Source organism: Hipposideros armiger, unplaced genomic scaffold, assembly GCF_001890085.2.
Source record: "Hipposideros armiger isolate ML-2016 unplaced genomic scaffold, ASM189008v1 scaffold_219, whole genome shotgun sequence".
NCBI classification, from domain to species: domain Eukaryota; kingdom Metazoa; phylum Chordata; class Mammalia; order Chiroptera; family Hipposideridae; genus Hipposideros; species Hipposideros armiger.
Window position 1 is genome coordinate 1,267,581 of NW_017731569.1, and position 14,391 is coordinate 1,281,971.

The window sequence follows — 14,391 nt, forward strand, 5'->3', positions numbered from 1 at the left end:
ATATATATATTATAAACTAGCAGTGTATAATGACATAAAAATCTTCTATAACCAGAGACAAAAAGTGAATTTCATTATCTTATAGATACTACTTAAATAATTATCAAATTTTAGGTCCATAATTTTGCTGGGAGCAACAAACCACCTGAGAAACAACGAACCTCATAAAATTTCCACTAACTACCAGAAAACATTATTTGAAAACAAGGTGAATGATATTTGCTGGTGATGAGTCTAACAAAGTTCTATATCTTTTTAAAAGTATTATTAATAAATTTCAATCAATTTCAGAGACCTAGCTGGTCTATGTGCCGTAACATAAACAGCATATAGACTACCTGTGTTACCACCCCAGTTACTTCCTTTAATTGCTTTACTTATGAGGCTGAAAGATGTGAAGCCACTACCATATTGTTTTTTTAGCTGCCAGTCTTTCTTGCCATTAACAAATAGTTAGATATCTAAGTTTCCAGGGACATATAAAAGCTGTCATGACTTTTCAAGACTTAATATTCAATTTTTATATAGAATGATTATAAGTCAAATAAATATAAAACATCCTTCTCTTACCCAGCCACGTTTTTGACAGCTTTGGGGCTTACATTAATAAGTTCATCAAGACCCTGCTCACTCCTGAAACAAAACAAAATAAAAGGTCAAATTCAGTTGGAAATCAAATTTTATGACTGGCATTTTTACTTTTGACACTTGTGAATCATCCAATGAAATCCTAGATAAAAAGTGATAAATTTATTGAATTTCTTCTTTATATATATTAGTTATCTTTTTAAAATCTTCCAAACAACCTAGTAAAGTATATATTCCCATCCCCCCTTTATAAATAAAGAAATTGAACATCTGAGAATTTAAGACACTCCATGGGGTCAGGTACCTAAGAAGTGACTGAGGGGGAAACAGGATTGAAACCATGGCAACTGGATCCCATACCCCACGCTCCTTCCTGCTGACACCCTTCCTCTTTCTCTGTTCACCATGAGTCCTTACATGCATATAGTGCTTTTCACCAACATTATCTTCACAGGAATTGAAAGTAACTTGGAGTTACTCTACCATGCTTTCCTCAACTTTTGTTCCAGTGTATATTGGGTCTTAGCTTTTCAAGAAGACAGAAGCTAATTCAATATCATGCAAAAATATTCTAATCAAGACTATGAATGTCATGTCACCAATTTTCTTAGGAGTCATTTAAAAAACGAATCCTTGGGTTTGTGAAGGAGTAGAAAGCCAATATTCTTTAATTTATTCAGTTTTATAAACTTATATGTTAACTATAAAATTACAATAATAAACTAGCTATGCTATTATTGTGCCAAAATGAATTTCTCCATTAGTCATTATACAGAACTAGCTGCAATATTATCATTTTAAACAATATTATAATGAAATAAATGGAAGTAATACTAAAAGAGAAATCTATACAGCATTATTACACATCAACAAATCAATTTATTCTCTTTTTTTATGTCCCCTTTCAAAATGTCCTTAGCCAAATAATTAACCTTATTTTTTGCATAAATTAGAGACTTGCTCAGGAGTCTTGAATAATCTTAATAAGCTTACCTTTTGTTTCCTGAGGGGGTCACTTTGATAAGATTGTTCAGGTCTTGGTTCCTAAAGCAATGTTGTAAGTTTTAGTAGCTGGTAAAATCAACTAAAATTAATAACAATTTGTATACTTTTTCAAACTTAATATCTAATTAAATGATTGTTGCTAATTTAAAACTTCATCATTACTTGACTTCTCTTTTCAGCCCTATGGAAAGACAGATTGCTACCATCCATTTCTTGCATAACTATGTATATATAAAAATTTATTTTCATTTTATTCTTATTTCTTTCAAGACAACCTCAAATTTAAATTACTCATAAATTTCTTGTTTTCCATATTATATTTCTGTAGTAGAATTAGCACTTAGAATATTTTTGGAGGTTGTACTGTACAAGAGAAAAATATAAAATTGCTCATCATTTCCATGTGTTCCTTATTTCCCTCCCTTCTCCAAAAAAACAAAACAAAACTCGGAATCTTTAAAAAAGAGTTATTTCCTGATTCTAAGGTATGTAGGTAATATACATACATAACATAAATATGTAGCACTATGGCTACTCTAAGATATAAATCAAATCACTGTAGTATCACACTTCATACAATACTAAATCAGAACTAGCAAGACTTCAGATTATATAACTTATTTTCATTCTAGACATGCAAATAGGCAATCATAGCTCTAAAGAGATATCTGTACTATTACACCGTGCTCGCATATGAACACCAAAAGGCCTGAAGGAGAAGCCTAATTTGATACACTTCATTATGGGGACAACATGTTATGTATCCTGAAGGGAAAAAAGCCTAGAAAGGCTTACATCAGTTAACTAATTCTTAGGATTAACCTTTAAACTCATTTTATCAGGTACACATCCTCTCATGTTGAACTATATGGAATTGTCATTTGGTGGGTCAAAAATGCCTGAATGTCAGTCATTTCATAAGGTTCAACATAATAGGATCATTTCCTTGGTATCTTCTTTGAATTAGACACTGAGTGGTGCTGTGGGGACCCAACAATGAAGAAAAAAATGGTGACAGTAACAGTAATACCAATAGATAATGTCTAATAAGTACTTGAGCACTGAGGGCTTTACAAGCTTGATTTTCTGTAATTTTTCTAGTAACGCGAGAAGAAAGTAACTCTTACAATCCCCACTTTACAGATAAAGAAGCTGAGGCTTAAAGAGGATTAAGCTATTTGTCCAAGACTACATAGTAAGTGTTCTCTAAACTCAGAAAATTCATTATCATGTGAAAGATATAGACACATGACCTACTGTAATACGTGGTAGGACATGGGTACTAAACTAGAGGCTCACACACTACACGGGAAAGGTCAGATGATTAAGGCCACCTTTGGCTTTAGAAACTAAGTTCTCTTGGAAGAGGAACAAGGGAGACCTATCTTTCACTAAGTCTTAATCTATAATATAAAGAATTAGATGGTCTCTGGATTCAGTACCTGACCCTCAGATAATGTCAAGAATGTTATGTTCTTATTTGGTGAAAAAAAATCTAAGGTTGATTTAGCATTAAATATTCAGATAAAAGAGTGATGAAATCTTTGGGTAACTATACAATGAATGAAAATGTATGTGAAGGGGAACAGCAGACTGTGTTTTGGAAGCTACCCCAACTACATTCAGGTTGATCTTTCTCTCAAACCCACATAAAATACTATCTCGCCCAAGGGTCAGAAAACTATGGTCCTCAAGCTACATCCAGCCTGAAGTCTGTTTTGTAAATAAAGTTTTATTGGAACAAATCCACACCCATTCATTTGCAATGTATTGTCTATAGTTGCTAGTTGATTAGTTAAAACAGAGACTGTTTTAGCCCCCGAAACCTGAAGTATTGGGTTGTTGGAAAAGTCATGATGCATTTTTTCTGTGTTTTTCATTGCAAAAATGCATCATGACTTTTCCAACAACCCAATATTTACTGTCTAGGCCTCTAAGCAAAAGTTGCTTACCCTTGATGTAGCCTAAGAAACTCTATATAATAGCTACATAGTGTAAAAACCAGAGAGCATACTTATATGCAAAGAAAGATAGAAAATTTATCGGAAAGAAGAGACATACCTTGGTATCTTTTATATTTAACTCATGTTCAAACTAGCATAAAAATATATGTTTATAGAGCTTCAGTTTTGTCATGTCTCTTTGCTTACTTAACATGAGATGCCTTAGAAAAACTCTTTCATATAAAAGACAAATATCACTCTTTGTATTCCTTAGTATTTTAATGAAACAAGAATAATTTTCTTAAATGACCTCCCAACTTTAGAATAGTTTGGATAGTAGACAGTAAGAAGAGAGGGAATAAATAAATAAGGAAGAAGACTCTTCACATAAGTCCTTCTTGAGACAATGCTTAGCTCTAGGAAATTGTTTAGGGGTTATGTTTTATCTCATAGGGAATCCCATTCATATTGAGAAAATCCCAAGCATGGAACACAAATACCATACTAATAAGAGATATTTTATATAATTCTCTCTCCTGCACTAAAACTTATGGCCCGGATGCCCTGAGCAAGGACTTAAACACAGTTTTCTAACACAGGGCTGTTGATTTTGAGTTCCATCACTGGCTGTCTCTGCGATGGGATAATGAATTTTATCATGTTTTTTGAGTTGGATAGAAAAAAAAAAATGAGGATATGTAGAAATGTTCTATGAACCTCACCATTGGTTAACTCTGTTTGTTTCAGGAGACACTTTGATGAGGTTGTCAAGACTTTGGCCCCTTTAAAACATGGAAGAAATGATCAGATCAATGGTCAATTTATAAGTGTTTGCAAACATTTATTAAAACTGAGAAACATTTTTAATTATAAAATAATTGAGAATATTGAATATTTTATATTCAATTTATATTGAATATTTAATTAAATATTTATTAAAACAGAGATCATCTCAAAGAGTTGGAGTTTTCTGGTGCTGATTATGAATATTTATGTTTGGACCTACCTATAACTGCATAGAAATAATAAACAATAACTAATGGTTTTTGAAAATTTGTGATGTGCCAGACACTGTTCTAAGTGATTTACATAATTTATATGATTTAAGCCTAGTATCAATTCTATGACAAAGAAAGTATTATCACCCCAATTTCACAAAGGGAAAAACTAAGACACAGAAAGATTAAGTTTTTCCTTCATGACTAATAACAGCAGGGCTGGCATTTAAAGCTAAGTAAACTAACTTCAGAGTGCATGTACTTTCCATTTCTCCGTCTCACTGGAGCTTAGTAACAGAATTAGCATTGGAAGTGAGTAGAGGGCACACACATGGTCCAATTTCCTTACTCTAAGGGTGAGAAAACTGAAGCCCAAACAGGGAAAGTGATCAGTCCCATTCACACAGTTAATGAGAACCGAGCCAGACCTCAACCCACATCTATGCATTCCAGTCTAGTTCTCTTTCCCTTCTCCTGTGCCATCCCTCTGCTTAAGAAAAACAAACAAATCAACAAATATAAGTGTCCTGTTGCCCCCAGAAGAACTATGCACCTAATTAATCAAAGATACCTCCACTATATTAGAAATCAAGTTGACTAAAATATTTAGCATTTTAGATACAAGATTGTGGAGGTACATGGCTTTTCTTGAACTATCACTGAGTTCAGTGTCAGTCAGCTAAAATGATTTAATTATATTTTAAGAATTGGTTAGCATGAAATGAAAAAGAAGAACTTATTAAATCTTACCCTTGCACACTTTTTCCGGTTCTTGGATTCACTTTGGTGAGGTAGTCAAGGTCTTTGAAACTTTAAACAAACAAAAAAAAACACCGAATACACAATAAGTAAAAATGGAATTAAATCAACTAAGTATTTCAATTTAAAGGATATATGTACTCAAGATGAATTTTGTTATTAAGTTTTGGTACTTGAATTAATACCAGTCTATGCCCTTCATTTAAAAGAGTAAAAAAGTTTGACCTCCATACAAATCATTGATGCACTGGCTCAGTTTCTCATTTACCGGCAAAATGAAATAATAATAAAAATAGGGCAAGATTAAGTTAAAAAATCAATTCAGAAACTATGTAATATCTTGCCAAAAATTCTTACCTGACCCCTCTAAGTATTCCATCTAATGTGGTAGCTATACCTAAACTCTATTTTGTTAATAATTTATATTTGTAGTGCATGTTTATTTTAAATGGATTTTATATCCATTATTTCACTTGATCCTTACAATAGTCAAGCGACAAAGGTGGAGAGGCAGTATGATCCTTATTTGATAACTAAAGAAACCTCAGCTCAGTGGGGTCAAGAGACTTGCTCAAAGGTACCCATCTGGTGAGTAATGGAGTCCAGACTTCCGGATTCCAATCCAAAGAATTTTCAACACAGCTTCTCTGATGAGCGCCACAAATTAATGCAGTCAGGGAAGGAAGAAAGATACGACATAATCCTCACCCTGAGTTACTTCTGTTTACTTCAGGGGTCACTCTGATGAGATTGTCAAGACTCTGGCCCCTTTAAAACATTAAAGAAATGATGAGGTTAATGATAGATTAATACCGAGTGGGTACAGTTATTTATCAAAATTCAGACACAGTATAAACACTTACTGAGATCATGTCAAAGAGTTGAAGATTGTTAAAGGTGACTATACAGAAGTATGTAGGGACTTATACATCTCTGAAACTCATTAAGACTCAGCAAGGCAATATTTTAATCTTGGAGGTATTATGCCAGTAGCAAATGCTGGTACTAGGACTCAGTCTCGATTATGATTTATTAATATTTAATACTATACTCTTAACCTCTGCAGGTGCACTAAACATTTTGTAATAGTATATATATATATCTCATGGGACATTCCAAAAAGCAACCTCTTAATGTTAATACACCAATCTGTTAAAGTCTATGATATACAACCTGGTCTCTGCTTCTAGTATTTATAACTGTGTGTTGAAACCACGAATTTTGAGTAGTTCCATGTTGGCTACAAACAATAAGAAGATTAAAATCTACAGACTTTTGAAATTTAAAATATATTTATTGTAATGTAAAACTCCACATAGTTCCTGAAAACATGTCAGTATGTTATTGTTAACCTTTAGTATATCTGCTTCTGATCTTAATGGAATTTTGCTTTTCTTATTGCCTCTTCATGTGTTTTCCGTATACAGAGAACCAGCCAAAGTTCCTCTGATCTGCAGAGGTTGCCATGTGGGTAAAGAACATCCTCAGAAGGTAATTTTATACCCTGTTTCTCCATGCCCTGTGGCCCTACTAAGGTCATATCACAAAGTCTCTGGGGTTGCATCTATACATCAAAGATAGAGATATTTGGGGCCGGCCGAGTGGCGCGATGGTTAAGAACTCGCTTGGGATGCCAGAGGGCTCCGGTTCGGATCCCACATATGAGGGCCAGTGACACTGCCCTCCACAGCTAAGATGCTGAACAACAGCTCAACCTGGAGCTGGGCTGCTGGGAGTCGCCGGCGACGGCGTAGGCTGCAGCCCCTGTGGCAGTGGGTTGCCATGGGCTACCGTGTGTAGCCAGCAGCCAGCGTGAGCGGCCATGCAGCCGCAGTGAGCGGTCGTCCAGAAGCCGGCGACTGATCTGCCTCACCCGGGAAGAGCGCAATGATGGTGCCAACTTGGGCCAGTGAAGCAACGTCCTCCACAACTAGATTGAAGAACAAAACGACAGCAACTTGTCTGTTCCCCTTCCCCCAATTCCCCAGCACTGTTCCTATCCCCCAAATTCCCCAATAAAAATCTTTAAAAAAAAAAAAAAAGATAGAGATATTTGGAAGCAACCAGATGTTGACTTAAGTTTTTACTTATATTCAAGTGTCTGAGGATATGCAGCTAAAAGCAGCCATAAAAATTTGGACCTTTTTCATACAAATAATGAAACAATTAACCCAACAGAAACAGTCATTCTACTTCGGAATATTCCTTGTTGATTTTTCAATCCTTTGTTGGGTTTTGCTTAAACAAAGTATGTGAGATTGGAAGGCGAGTGACGGAAAATAAAAACTCCTAGGATTCTATGTCCAATTTGAGTACTCAAAAAAATAACATGACATTTAAGTATTGTAACTCCTCCCTTGTGATATTTGTGTTTGTTATGGAGTTTGCTTTGATTATATTGTCAAGACCTTGACCTCTTAAAACATATAAAATAAAGCACATATCAGTGTAAGGTTATTTACATTTCAAAGTTCATAAAGTCAATATAGAAGACTGTGCTAATTAATGTAGTAATATAGACTAATATTTTACGTTAAATTGTGTGAAGCGATGCCTCATAATGTATATATCTTCAGTGCCTATGCTTTCTTTCAATCCACAAATAGTTATGGAAAGCCTACTATGGGCCCAACTATGGGATAGTTGTAAACAATAGACATGGTTTCACCCTCATGAAGTTCCCATTCTAACATGGGGAGAGGCAGACAATGTATCATCCAACATACAAATGAACGCCACAATTCCGGATTACAATATATGCTATTGACTAAAATAAAAAAGAATGTCTGGTGCTTGTGGTGCTGGGGTTGGAGGAGGGGGTGGTGACTTAATTATATTCCAGGGTCAGAAATGACCTCTGTAAGAATGCGGGGTAGACCATTCCTCAAAATGGGAATAGCATGTGCAGAAGTTATAAGGCAGGAATGAGCCTGGAATAGAAAAAGAATCAATTTGGCCTGACTTTTACTGAACAAGTAAAAGGCCATTGCTAAGAGTTAGAATTTTATTCTACCTGAAATGGGATAACATTGAGAGTTTTTAATAAGGGAGGGAACGTCATCTTATTTTACTTTTAAAAGAACTGCAGAATCTTGCACTCATAATCATACACACATTATCCGCACAAACATTTGTATGCATGTATACCCATGTACACACATAGCCATGCATGTACACACACACACCAACATATGAAAACCAATAGATGATGATTTAAAATACTCTCTTGAAGAAAAATTAGAAAGGAAAACATGGATTTTTCTTGAAGAATCAAAGTAAATTAAATATTTGAACAGTATCTAAATAATTAAGGCAATAGCTCACATGATCTTCATTATTGTTAATAGTTACTTGTATCTACCGTGTGCTAGGCATGATAGTATTATGACCTTCATTTTGTATGAATAGATGAGTAAATTGAGGCACAGGGATATAGCTAGCTAGTGACAGAGCCAGAATTTGAATCCAGGTCTCTTGGACTCCCTGCTCATATTCACTACCTCAGGTTACCTCCTTGACCCACCCAGGTAGCCAAAGAAATCAATGCTTTCCTTTCAGTCTGTTGGTTGCAAACTTGTACAAGTCTCTGGGCCTCTGACCATCCCGGCTGCTGAGAGCAGGGCAGCCTGACAGTGCGTGCCCCAGCTTTTCTGCCCCAGGCATCAGTGACACATTTTAGAATCTAATAATATCATGTACTGAATTAACTAAGTGGAAAGGAGTTCAAATAAAACCACATGGAATTATTTAGTACACTGTTTCAGTAACATGCCAACAAGCATGGTTTCAAATATATTCCATCTGTTTTTTAAAAAATAAAAAGCAAGAGGACATAAGCTTTCCAGATTTACTTGACAATTCATGGGTAGGAGAACTCTTAATGAAGTACACTTCGTTAAGCTCTTTATCTTAAATTCACACCACAGTTCACGCACATACACACGCTACACATGTGAAGACACAGTATATATGTGTGTATATATGCATATATATATATATATAACACACCCACATACATCACATACATACACTTATACATACACACATACACTTATATACACACATTGTGATGGTTAATTTCATATGTCAACTTGACTTGGCCATGGGGTGCCCAGATATTTGGTCAAACATTATTCTGGGTGTGTCTGTGAGGGTGTTTTTGGGTGATATTAACATCTGAATCTATAGACTGAGTGAAGCAGATTTCCTTTCCTAACATGAGTAGGCCCCGTCCAATCAGTTGAAGTCCTGAACAGAATGAAAAGGTTGACTAAGTGGGCTTGGCCTGCCTGTCTCCTTAATCTGCACCATCAGTCTTCTCTCGCCCTTGGACTAGATCTTACCCCATCAGCTCTCTTAGGTTCTCAGGCCTTCAGACTTGAACTTGGAACTATGCCACTGACTGACCTAGGTCTCCAGCTTACCAAATACAGATCTTGGGACTTCTTAGTATAAGCCAATTCCTTATAATCAGTCAATCACTCGATAGATAGATAGATAGATAGATAGATAGATAGATAGATAGATGATAGATAGGTAGAGATAGATAAATGATAGATATAGATAGCTAGCTAGATAGATAGATAGATAGATATAGATATAGATATAGATATAGATATTCTATTGGTTCTGTTTCTCTGAAGAACCCGAAATAATACACACACATACAGTTATACACACACACACACGCATTCAAAGAATTAAATCACTTAGCTCAAAGAGGTCAGTCAAAATTCCCATTTAATTTCTCAAAATTTACCTAATCTCAAACTTTACCCAAGAATAAATGCTACAGATCATATCTGTGTATCAGTTGTACAGAACTGCTTAATATGATGTGTTTTGGAGAAAGAGAGCTCAGTTTTGGCTTGAATTTTAACTTATTGCCCTGAACAGAAACACTTAGAATTTTGATGAGCTTATAAATGCCAGACAAAGCAGGCAGCACAAGCTTTAAATGTCTTACCTCTTCATATTCGTATTTGTTTCAGTTTTCACTTTAGTACGGCCACTGAGGTCTTGTCTTCTTTGAGTGAGGAAATGAATTTTAATGAATTTTGTTAAAATATAAAACTAATCAAGTGAACAATGATTGGAAAGATTAAGAAGTGGTAAATATACAAGTTCACTATCAATGTAATTTTTAAAGTTCCCAATGCAAATGAAAACTCTTTTCTTACATCTTGAGCTGAAGACCATCAGTTTCCTTATTTGTTAACAAAGAACATACGTTTTCTTGTTTTTTTTTTTGTTCTCAGAAAGCATAAGTATATGTGAAACTTGTTATTTAACAAAATCAATTTTGCCCTCAGATACATCTTGTTAGAATATCCCAAAAGGGCAGCATTAAAGTAATGTAAGTTAGATAATATTCCATACTGGATCCAGAGAGAATATAAATTTCTGCTCAACAAATCAAATACAATTGCTATTCTGTTTTTTAAAACTAAGAATAATGTTAATAATATTAATTTTACAACATTGAAACTAGTAAATATTGTTAATAATAAATGTTAGAAAATAGTAAAAAGAATATATGCTTTCATACAAACTCAACCATTCCCCCAGCACAAACCTTTTAAAATGCAGTAATACCTTGGTTTGCGAGCATAATTCGTTCTGGAAACAAACTACTCGTATTGCAAGAATTCGCTCATTTATCACATTAAAATGTATTAGAAATGTTTGCTTGCCTTGGAGCACTCGCAAACCATGTTACTCGCAATCCAAGATTTTACTGTAATTAGATTATGGTGAGTTATATAGGGTAAGAAAAAAAAGACATTACATAGTAAAAAAATTAATGACTCACTTCTCAGGGGACACGTATACCCCACATTAAAATAGATTGAATAATACCAAAAGGGGCAGAACTGGAACCCAAAAGGAGCATGGCAGAAGTATCATGATTAAGTACTGCTGCCATGTCAACATGGATCTACAGGAAAGAAGTGGTGAAATGTTCTTACTCCAAGTGCGTGTGCCTGCCCAGCCCCTCCCCTGGGCTGCCTCCTGAGACCACCATCCTTAGAGATGTTAATTTACATGAGTTTTAGTCAAGACTTACTCTTGGCTATCTTTATCATTTTGGAGACCCACTTTGAAAGCATTGTCAAGGCTGCTTTCTTTAGACACAACAAAACTCAACTAGTAATTCATCCTTAAAAACAAATCAAAGCTCAAAATCTGAAAGAAAAAGCAACTCACTATTAAACATATTCTTCAAAAATAAGCCATTTTTTTGAGAGCAAGGAAGGAAGGACATATGGCCCATCATTATTGCCCAATTCCATGCTAATAAAATATGGTTGTGAAGTTAAAATGCCACACCATTTTATCTTATTGTCACAGAAATCTGATTTAAAAGCACTAATAAGTCTTACCCAATATTATTTTCACTTCCTTTGGGATTCACTTTAATAGCATTATGAAGGTCTTCGCTTCTTTAAAAAAAAGTTTAGATTAGTTTCAAAATATTCCTATTGTATTATATGTATAAATATTCCATTGTATTAATGATTAATTCAAGATGTTAGAGAAAATTATTACATTGATGTTAAATTCATTTTTATTATAAAATTGCCTATCAATAATATAGTTAAATTAATCCCTGGGATTATATTGAGCTATATGTAAATGTAAATTTAGATAGAAGATCCTGCAGATCCTACAAAGTGAAGATCAGGGCAGTAGGGATCAGACACAGGTGAGAGAAGAAAAACTTAAAGATATGACCCCCTCAATATCACTGATAAGATCACACAATTAATTGAAGAGAAAATAACCAAGAATCATGTACATCAAAGTTCTCATTCTGTTAGTTTTATCTGCCCTGTCATTTGCTTTGATGATCCTTTTGAGATCTTGGCTTCTCTGGAAAAACATGAAAACTTTATGCCAGTTAGGTTACATTCAACTTGCTCTAAAAGCGTGTCAGATGTCTCCAAGGCTAGACTAGATGACCAGAAAAACCTTTGATGTGATTATCCTTAGCTTACCTTTATTAATTTCCACAGTAGTACTTGTTTTAAATCTGTTTAGAAAAACTTGCCAACATACCTCTCACTCTGCAATTTTGTCTTCTATATTTCTTAATTTAAATATAAAATTTGGCTCATTTTTTAATTTTTAAAGAAAATATAGAATAAGAGATGATGTAGTGTGTTTCCCTGCACTTACTTTAATGTAACTCAAACATGTGGTTCTATAGAAACAGTTTATCCTATTCCTTTGCCTACCTCTGACAGGCCTAAAAGTGCAACGGCTTGTCTCTGATAGAGGAAAGCATAACATTCCCATTTCTAATAAGATGTTCAAAGCTAACCTGAAAAAAGAGAGCCCCATCAATGTAGAAGCTTTACTTACCTTTTCTCATTTTTGTCAGTCCTTCGATTAACATCAATGAGACTTCCAAAGCCTTGGTTTCTTTGTAACATTGGATGTGGGCAGGCAGAGCAACAGAGAGAGGAGAGAGAGCAATTCAATCTCTTTTCACAATAGCAGATTTCTCACAACAGGAGTAAGATGTTTTATCAGTACCTAAAGCATCAGAATTCCTTAGAGATATTTAATTCAAGCCTCTCTACTCATGCAAAATACTGAAGAGACCTGCTAACTATCCTAATAGTAAGGTCCCAACCATGACTCAGTTATGATTAAATTCAGTTAAAAATATTAGTTCCCTATAGGTCTCAGCTTTTGCTTTCTTTATCCTTTGAAGGTGGGTTGGTGGGAAACTAAATTTAATATATCTGTTGAGACACTGTCTTCTCTAACATGAAAATCATTCACATCAGGGATAGAAATCAGATGATCAACATTTGAAATCTAAACACATTGCAGATTTAAACAAGTCATTTTTAATAAAAAGTTCAAGGCTCTGAAGTAACCTTGGAAAAGTAGAAATAACTCTATGATGGCCCCAGTACTTCATATAAATTGACCACAATCAATAAAACTTTCACATGCTAATTGATTGAAGCTATTAGGAAATACAAAAGTTAATTCCTGTAAATTCCCAAATTGGCCAAGCATTCTCCTTTGCTTTTTTCATCTGTCTCTGATTTCATTGTGATAAGACTATTGACATTTTATTGGACTGACACATGCAAAAAAATGAAACTGGACCACCTCCTTACTCCATATACAAGAACAAATTCAAAATGGATTAAAGACTTAAATGTTAAGACCTGAAACCATAAAACTCCTAGAAGAAAACATAGGATCTAAATTTGCAGACATTACCCTGAGCAATATTTTTACTGATACATTCCCACGGGCAAGGGAAGTAAAAGAAAAAATGAACATATGGGACTACATCAAACTTAAGAGTTTTTTCACAACAAAAGAAACCATCAATAAAACAAAAAGGAAGCCTACCGAATGGGGGAAGATATTTGTCAACAAGATATCTGATAAGGGGTTAATATCCAAAATATATAAAATGCTTATGCAATTCAACACCAAAAAAACAAACAACCCAATTAAAAAATGGGCAGAGGACTATTGGTGGGACTGCAGACTGGTGCAGCCACTATGGAAATCAGTATGGAGGTATCTCAAAAAGCTGGAAATGGAACTACCTTATGATCCAGCAATTCCACTCTTAGGTATTTATCCAAAAAAACCAAGACATTAATCCGAAAAAATATATGCACCCCTGTGTTCATTGTGGTGCTATTCACAATAGCTAAGACTTGGAAACAACTGAAATGCCCATCGGTAGATGGCTGGATTAAGAAACTATGGTACATTTACACAATGAAGTATTACTCAGCTATAAAGAAGAAGAAAATAGTACCATTTGCAACAATATGGATGGAACTAGAGAACATTATGGTAAGTGAAATAAGTCAGTCAGGGAAAGACAAATACCACATGATCTCACTGATACATGGATTCTAAAAAACTGAATAAATGAGAAATGTAAACAGAAATAGTCTCAGAGACACAGAGGAAAAACTGAGGGTTGCTAGTTGGGAGGGGGTGGGGATGAAGGAGAAGGGGAAGGGACGAGACAATACTAATTGGTAACTACAATATGGCCTCAGGGCTAGAAAAGACAGTCTGGGGAATATAATCAATAATGTTATAAATAT

The 14,391-nt window shown here is 34.7% G+C and overlaps 1 protein-coding gene across 10 annotated transcripts in view; it reads right to left on the minus strand.

Moving 5' to 3' along the window:
- SCEL (sciellin) overlaps positions 1 to 14,391 on the minus strand; it is a 114,026-nt gene that overhangs the window by 30,929 nt on the left and 68,706 nt on the right. For 3 of the 10 annotated variants that reach the window (XM_019654299.1, XM_019654293.1, XM_019654301.1), the window contains 8 exons: positions 12,659 to 12,718; positions 11,677 to 11,736; positions 10,260 to 10,319; positions 6,002 to 6,061; positions 5,285 to 5,344; positions 4,259 to 4,318; positions 1,582 to 1,632; positions 571 to 633 (listed from right to left, as the gene is read on the minus strand). In XM_019654299.1, coding sequence (XP_019509844.1) covers positions 571 to 633; positions 1,582 to 1,632; positions 4,259 to 4,318; positions 5,285 to 5,344; positions 6,002 to 6,061; positions 10,260 to 10,319; positions 11,677 to 11,736; positions 12,659 to 12,718 — 474 coding nt within the window. The remainder of the gene's footprint in view (positions 1 to 570; positions 634 to 1,581; positions 1,633 to 4,258; positions 4,319 to 5,284; positions 5,345 to 6,001; positions 6,062 to 10,259; positions 10,320 to 11,676; positions 11,737 to 12,658; positions 12,719 to 14,391) is intronic. The other 7 variants (XM_019654296.1, XM_019654295.1, XM_019654294.1 and 4 more) reach the window with 7 other exon arrangements.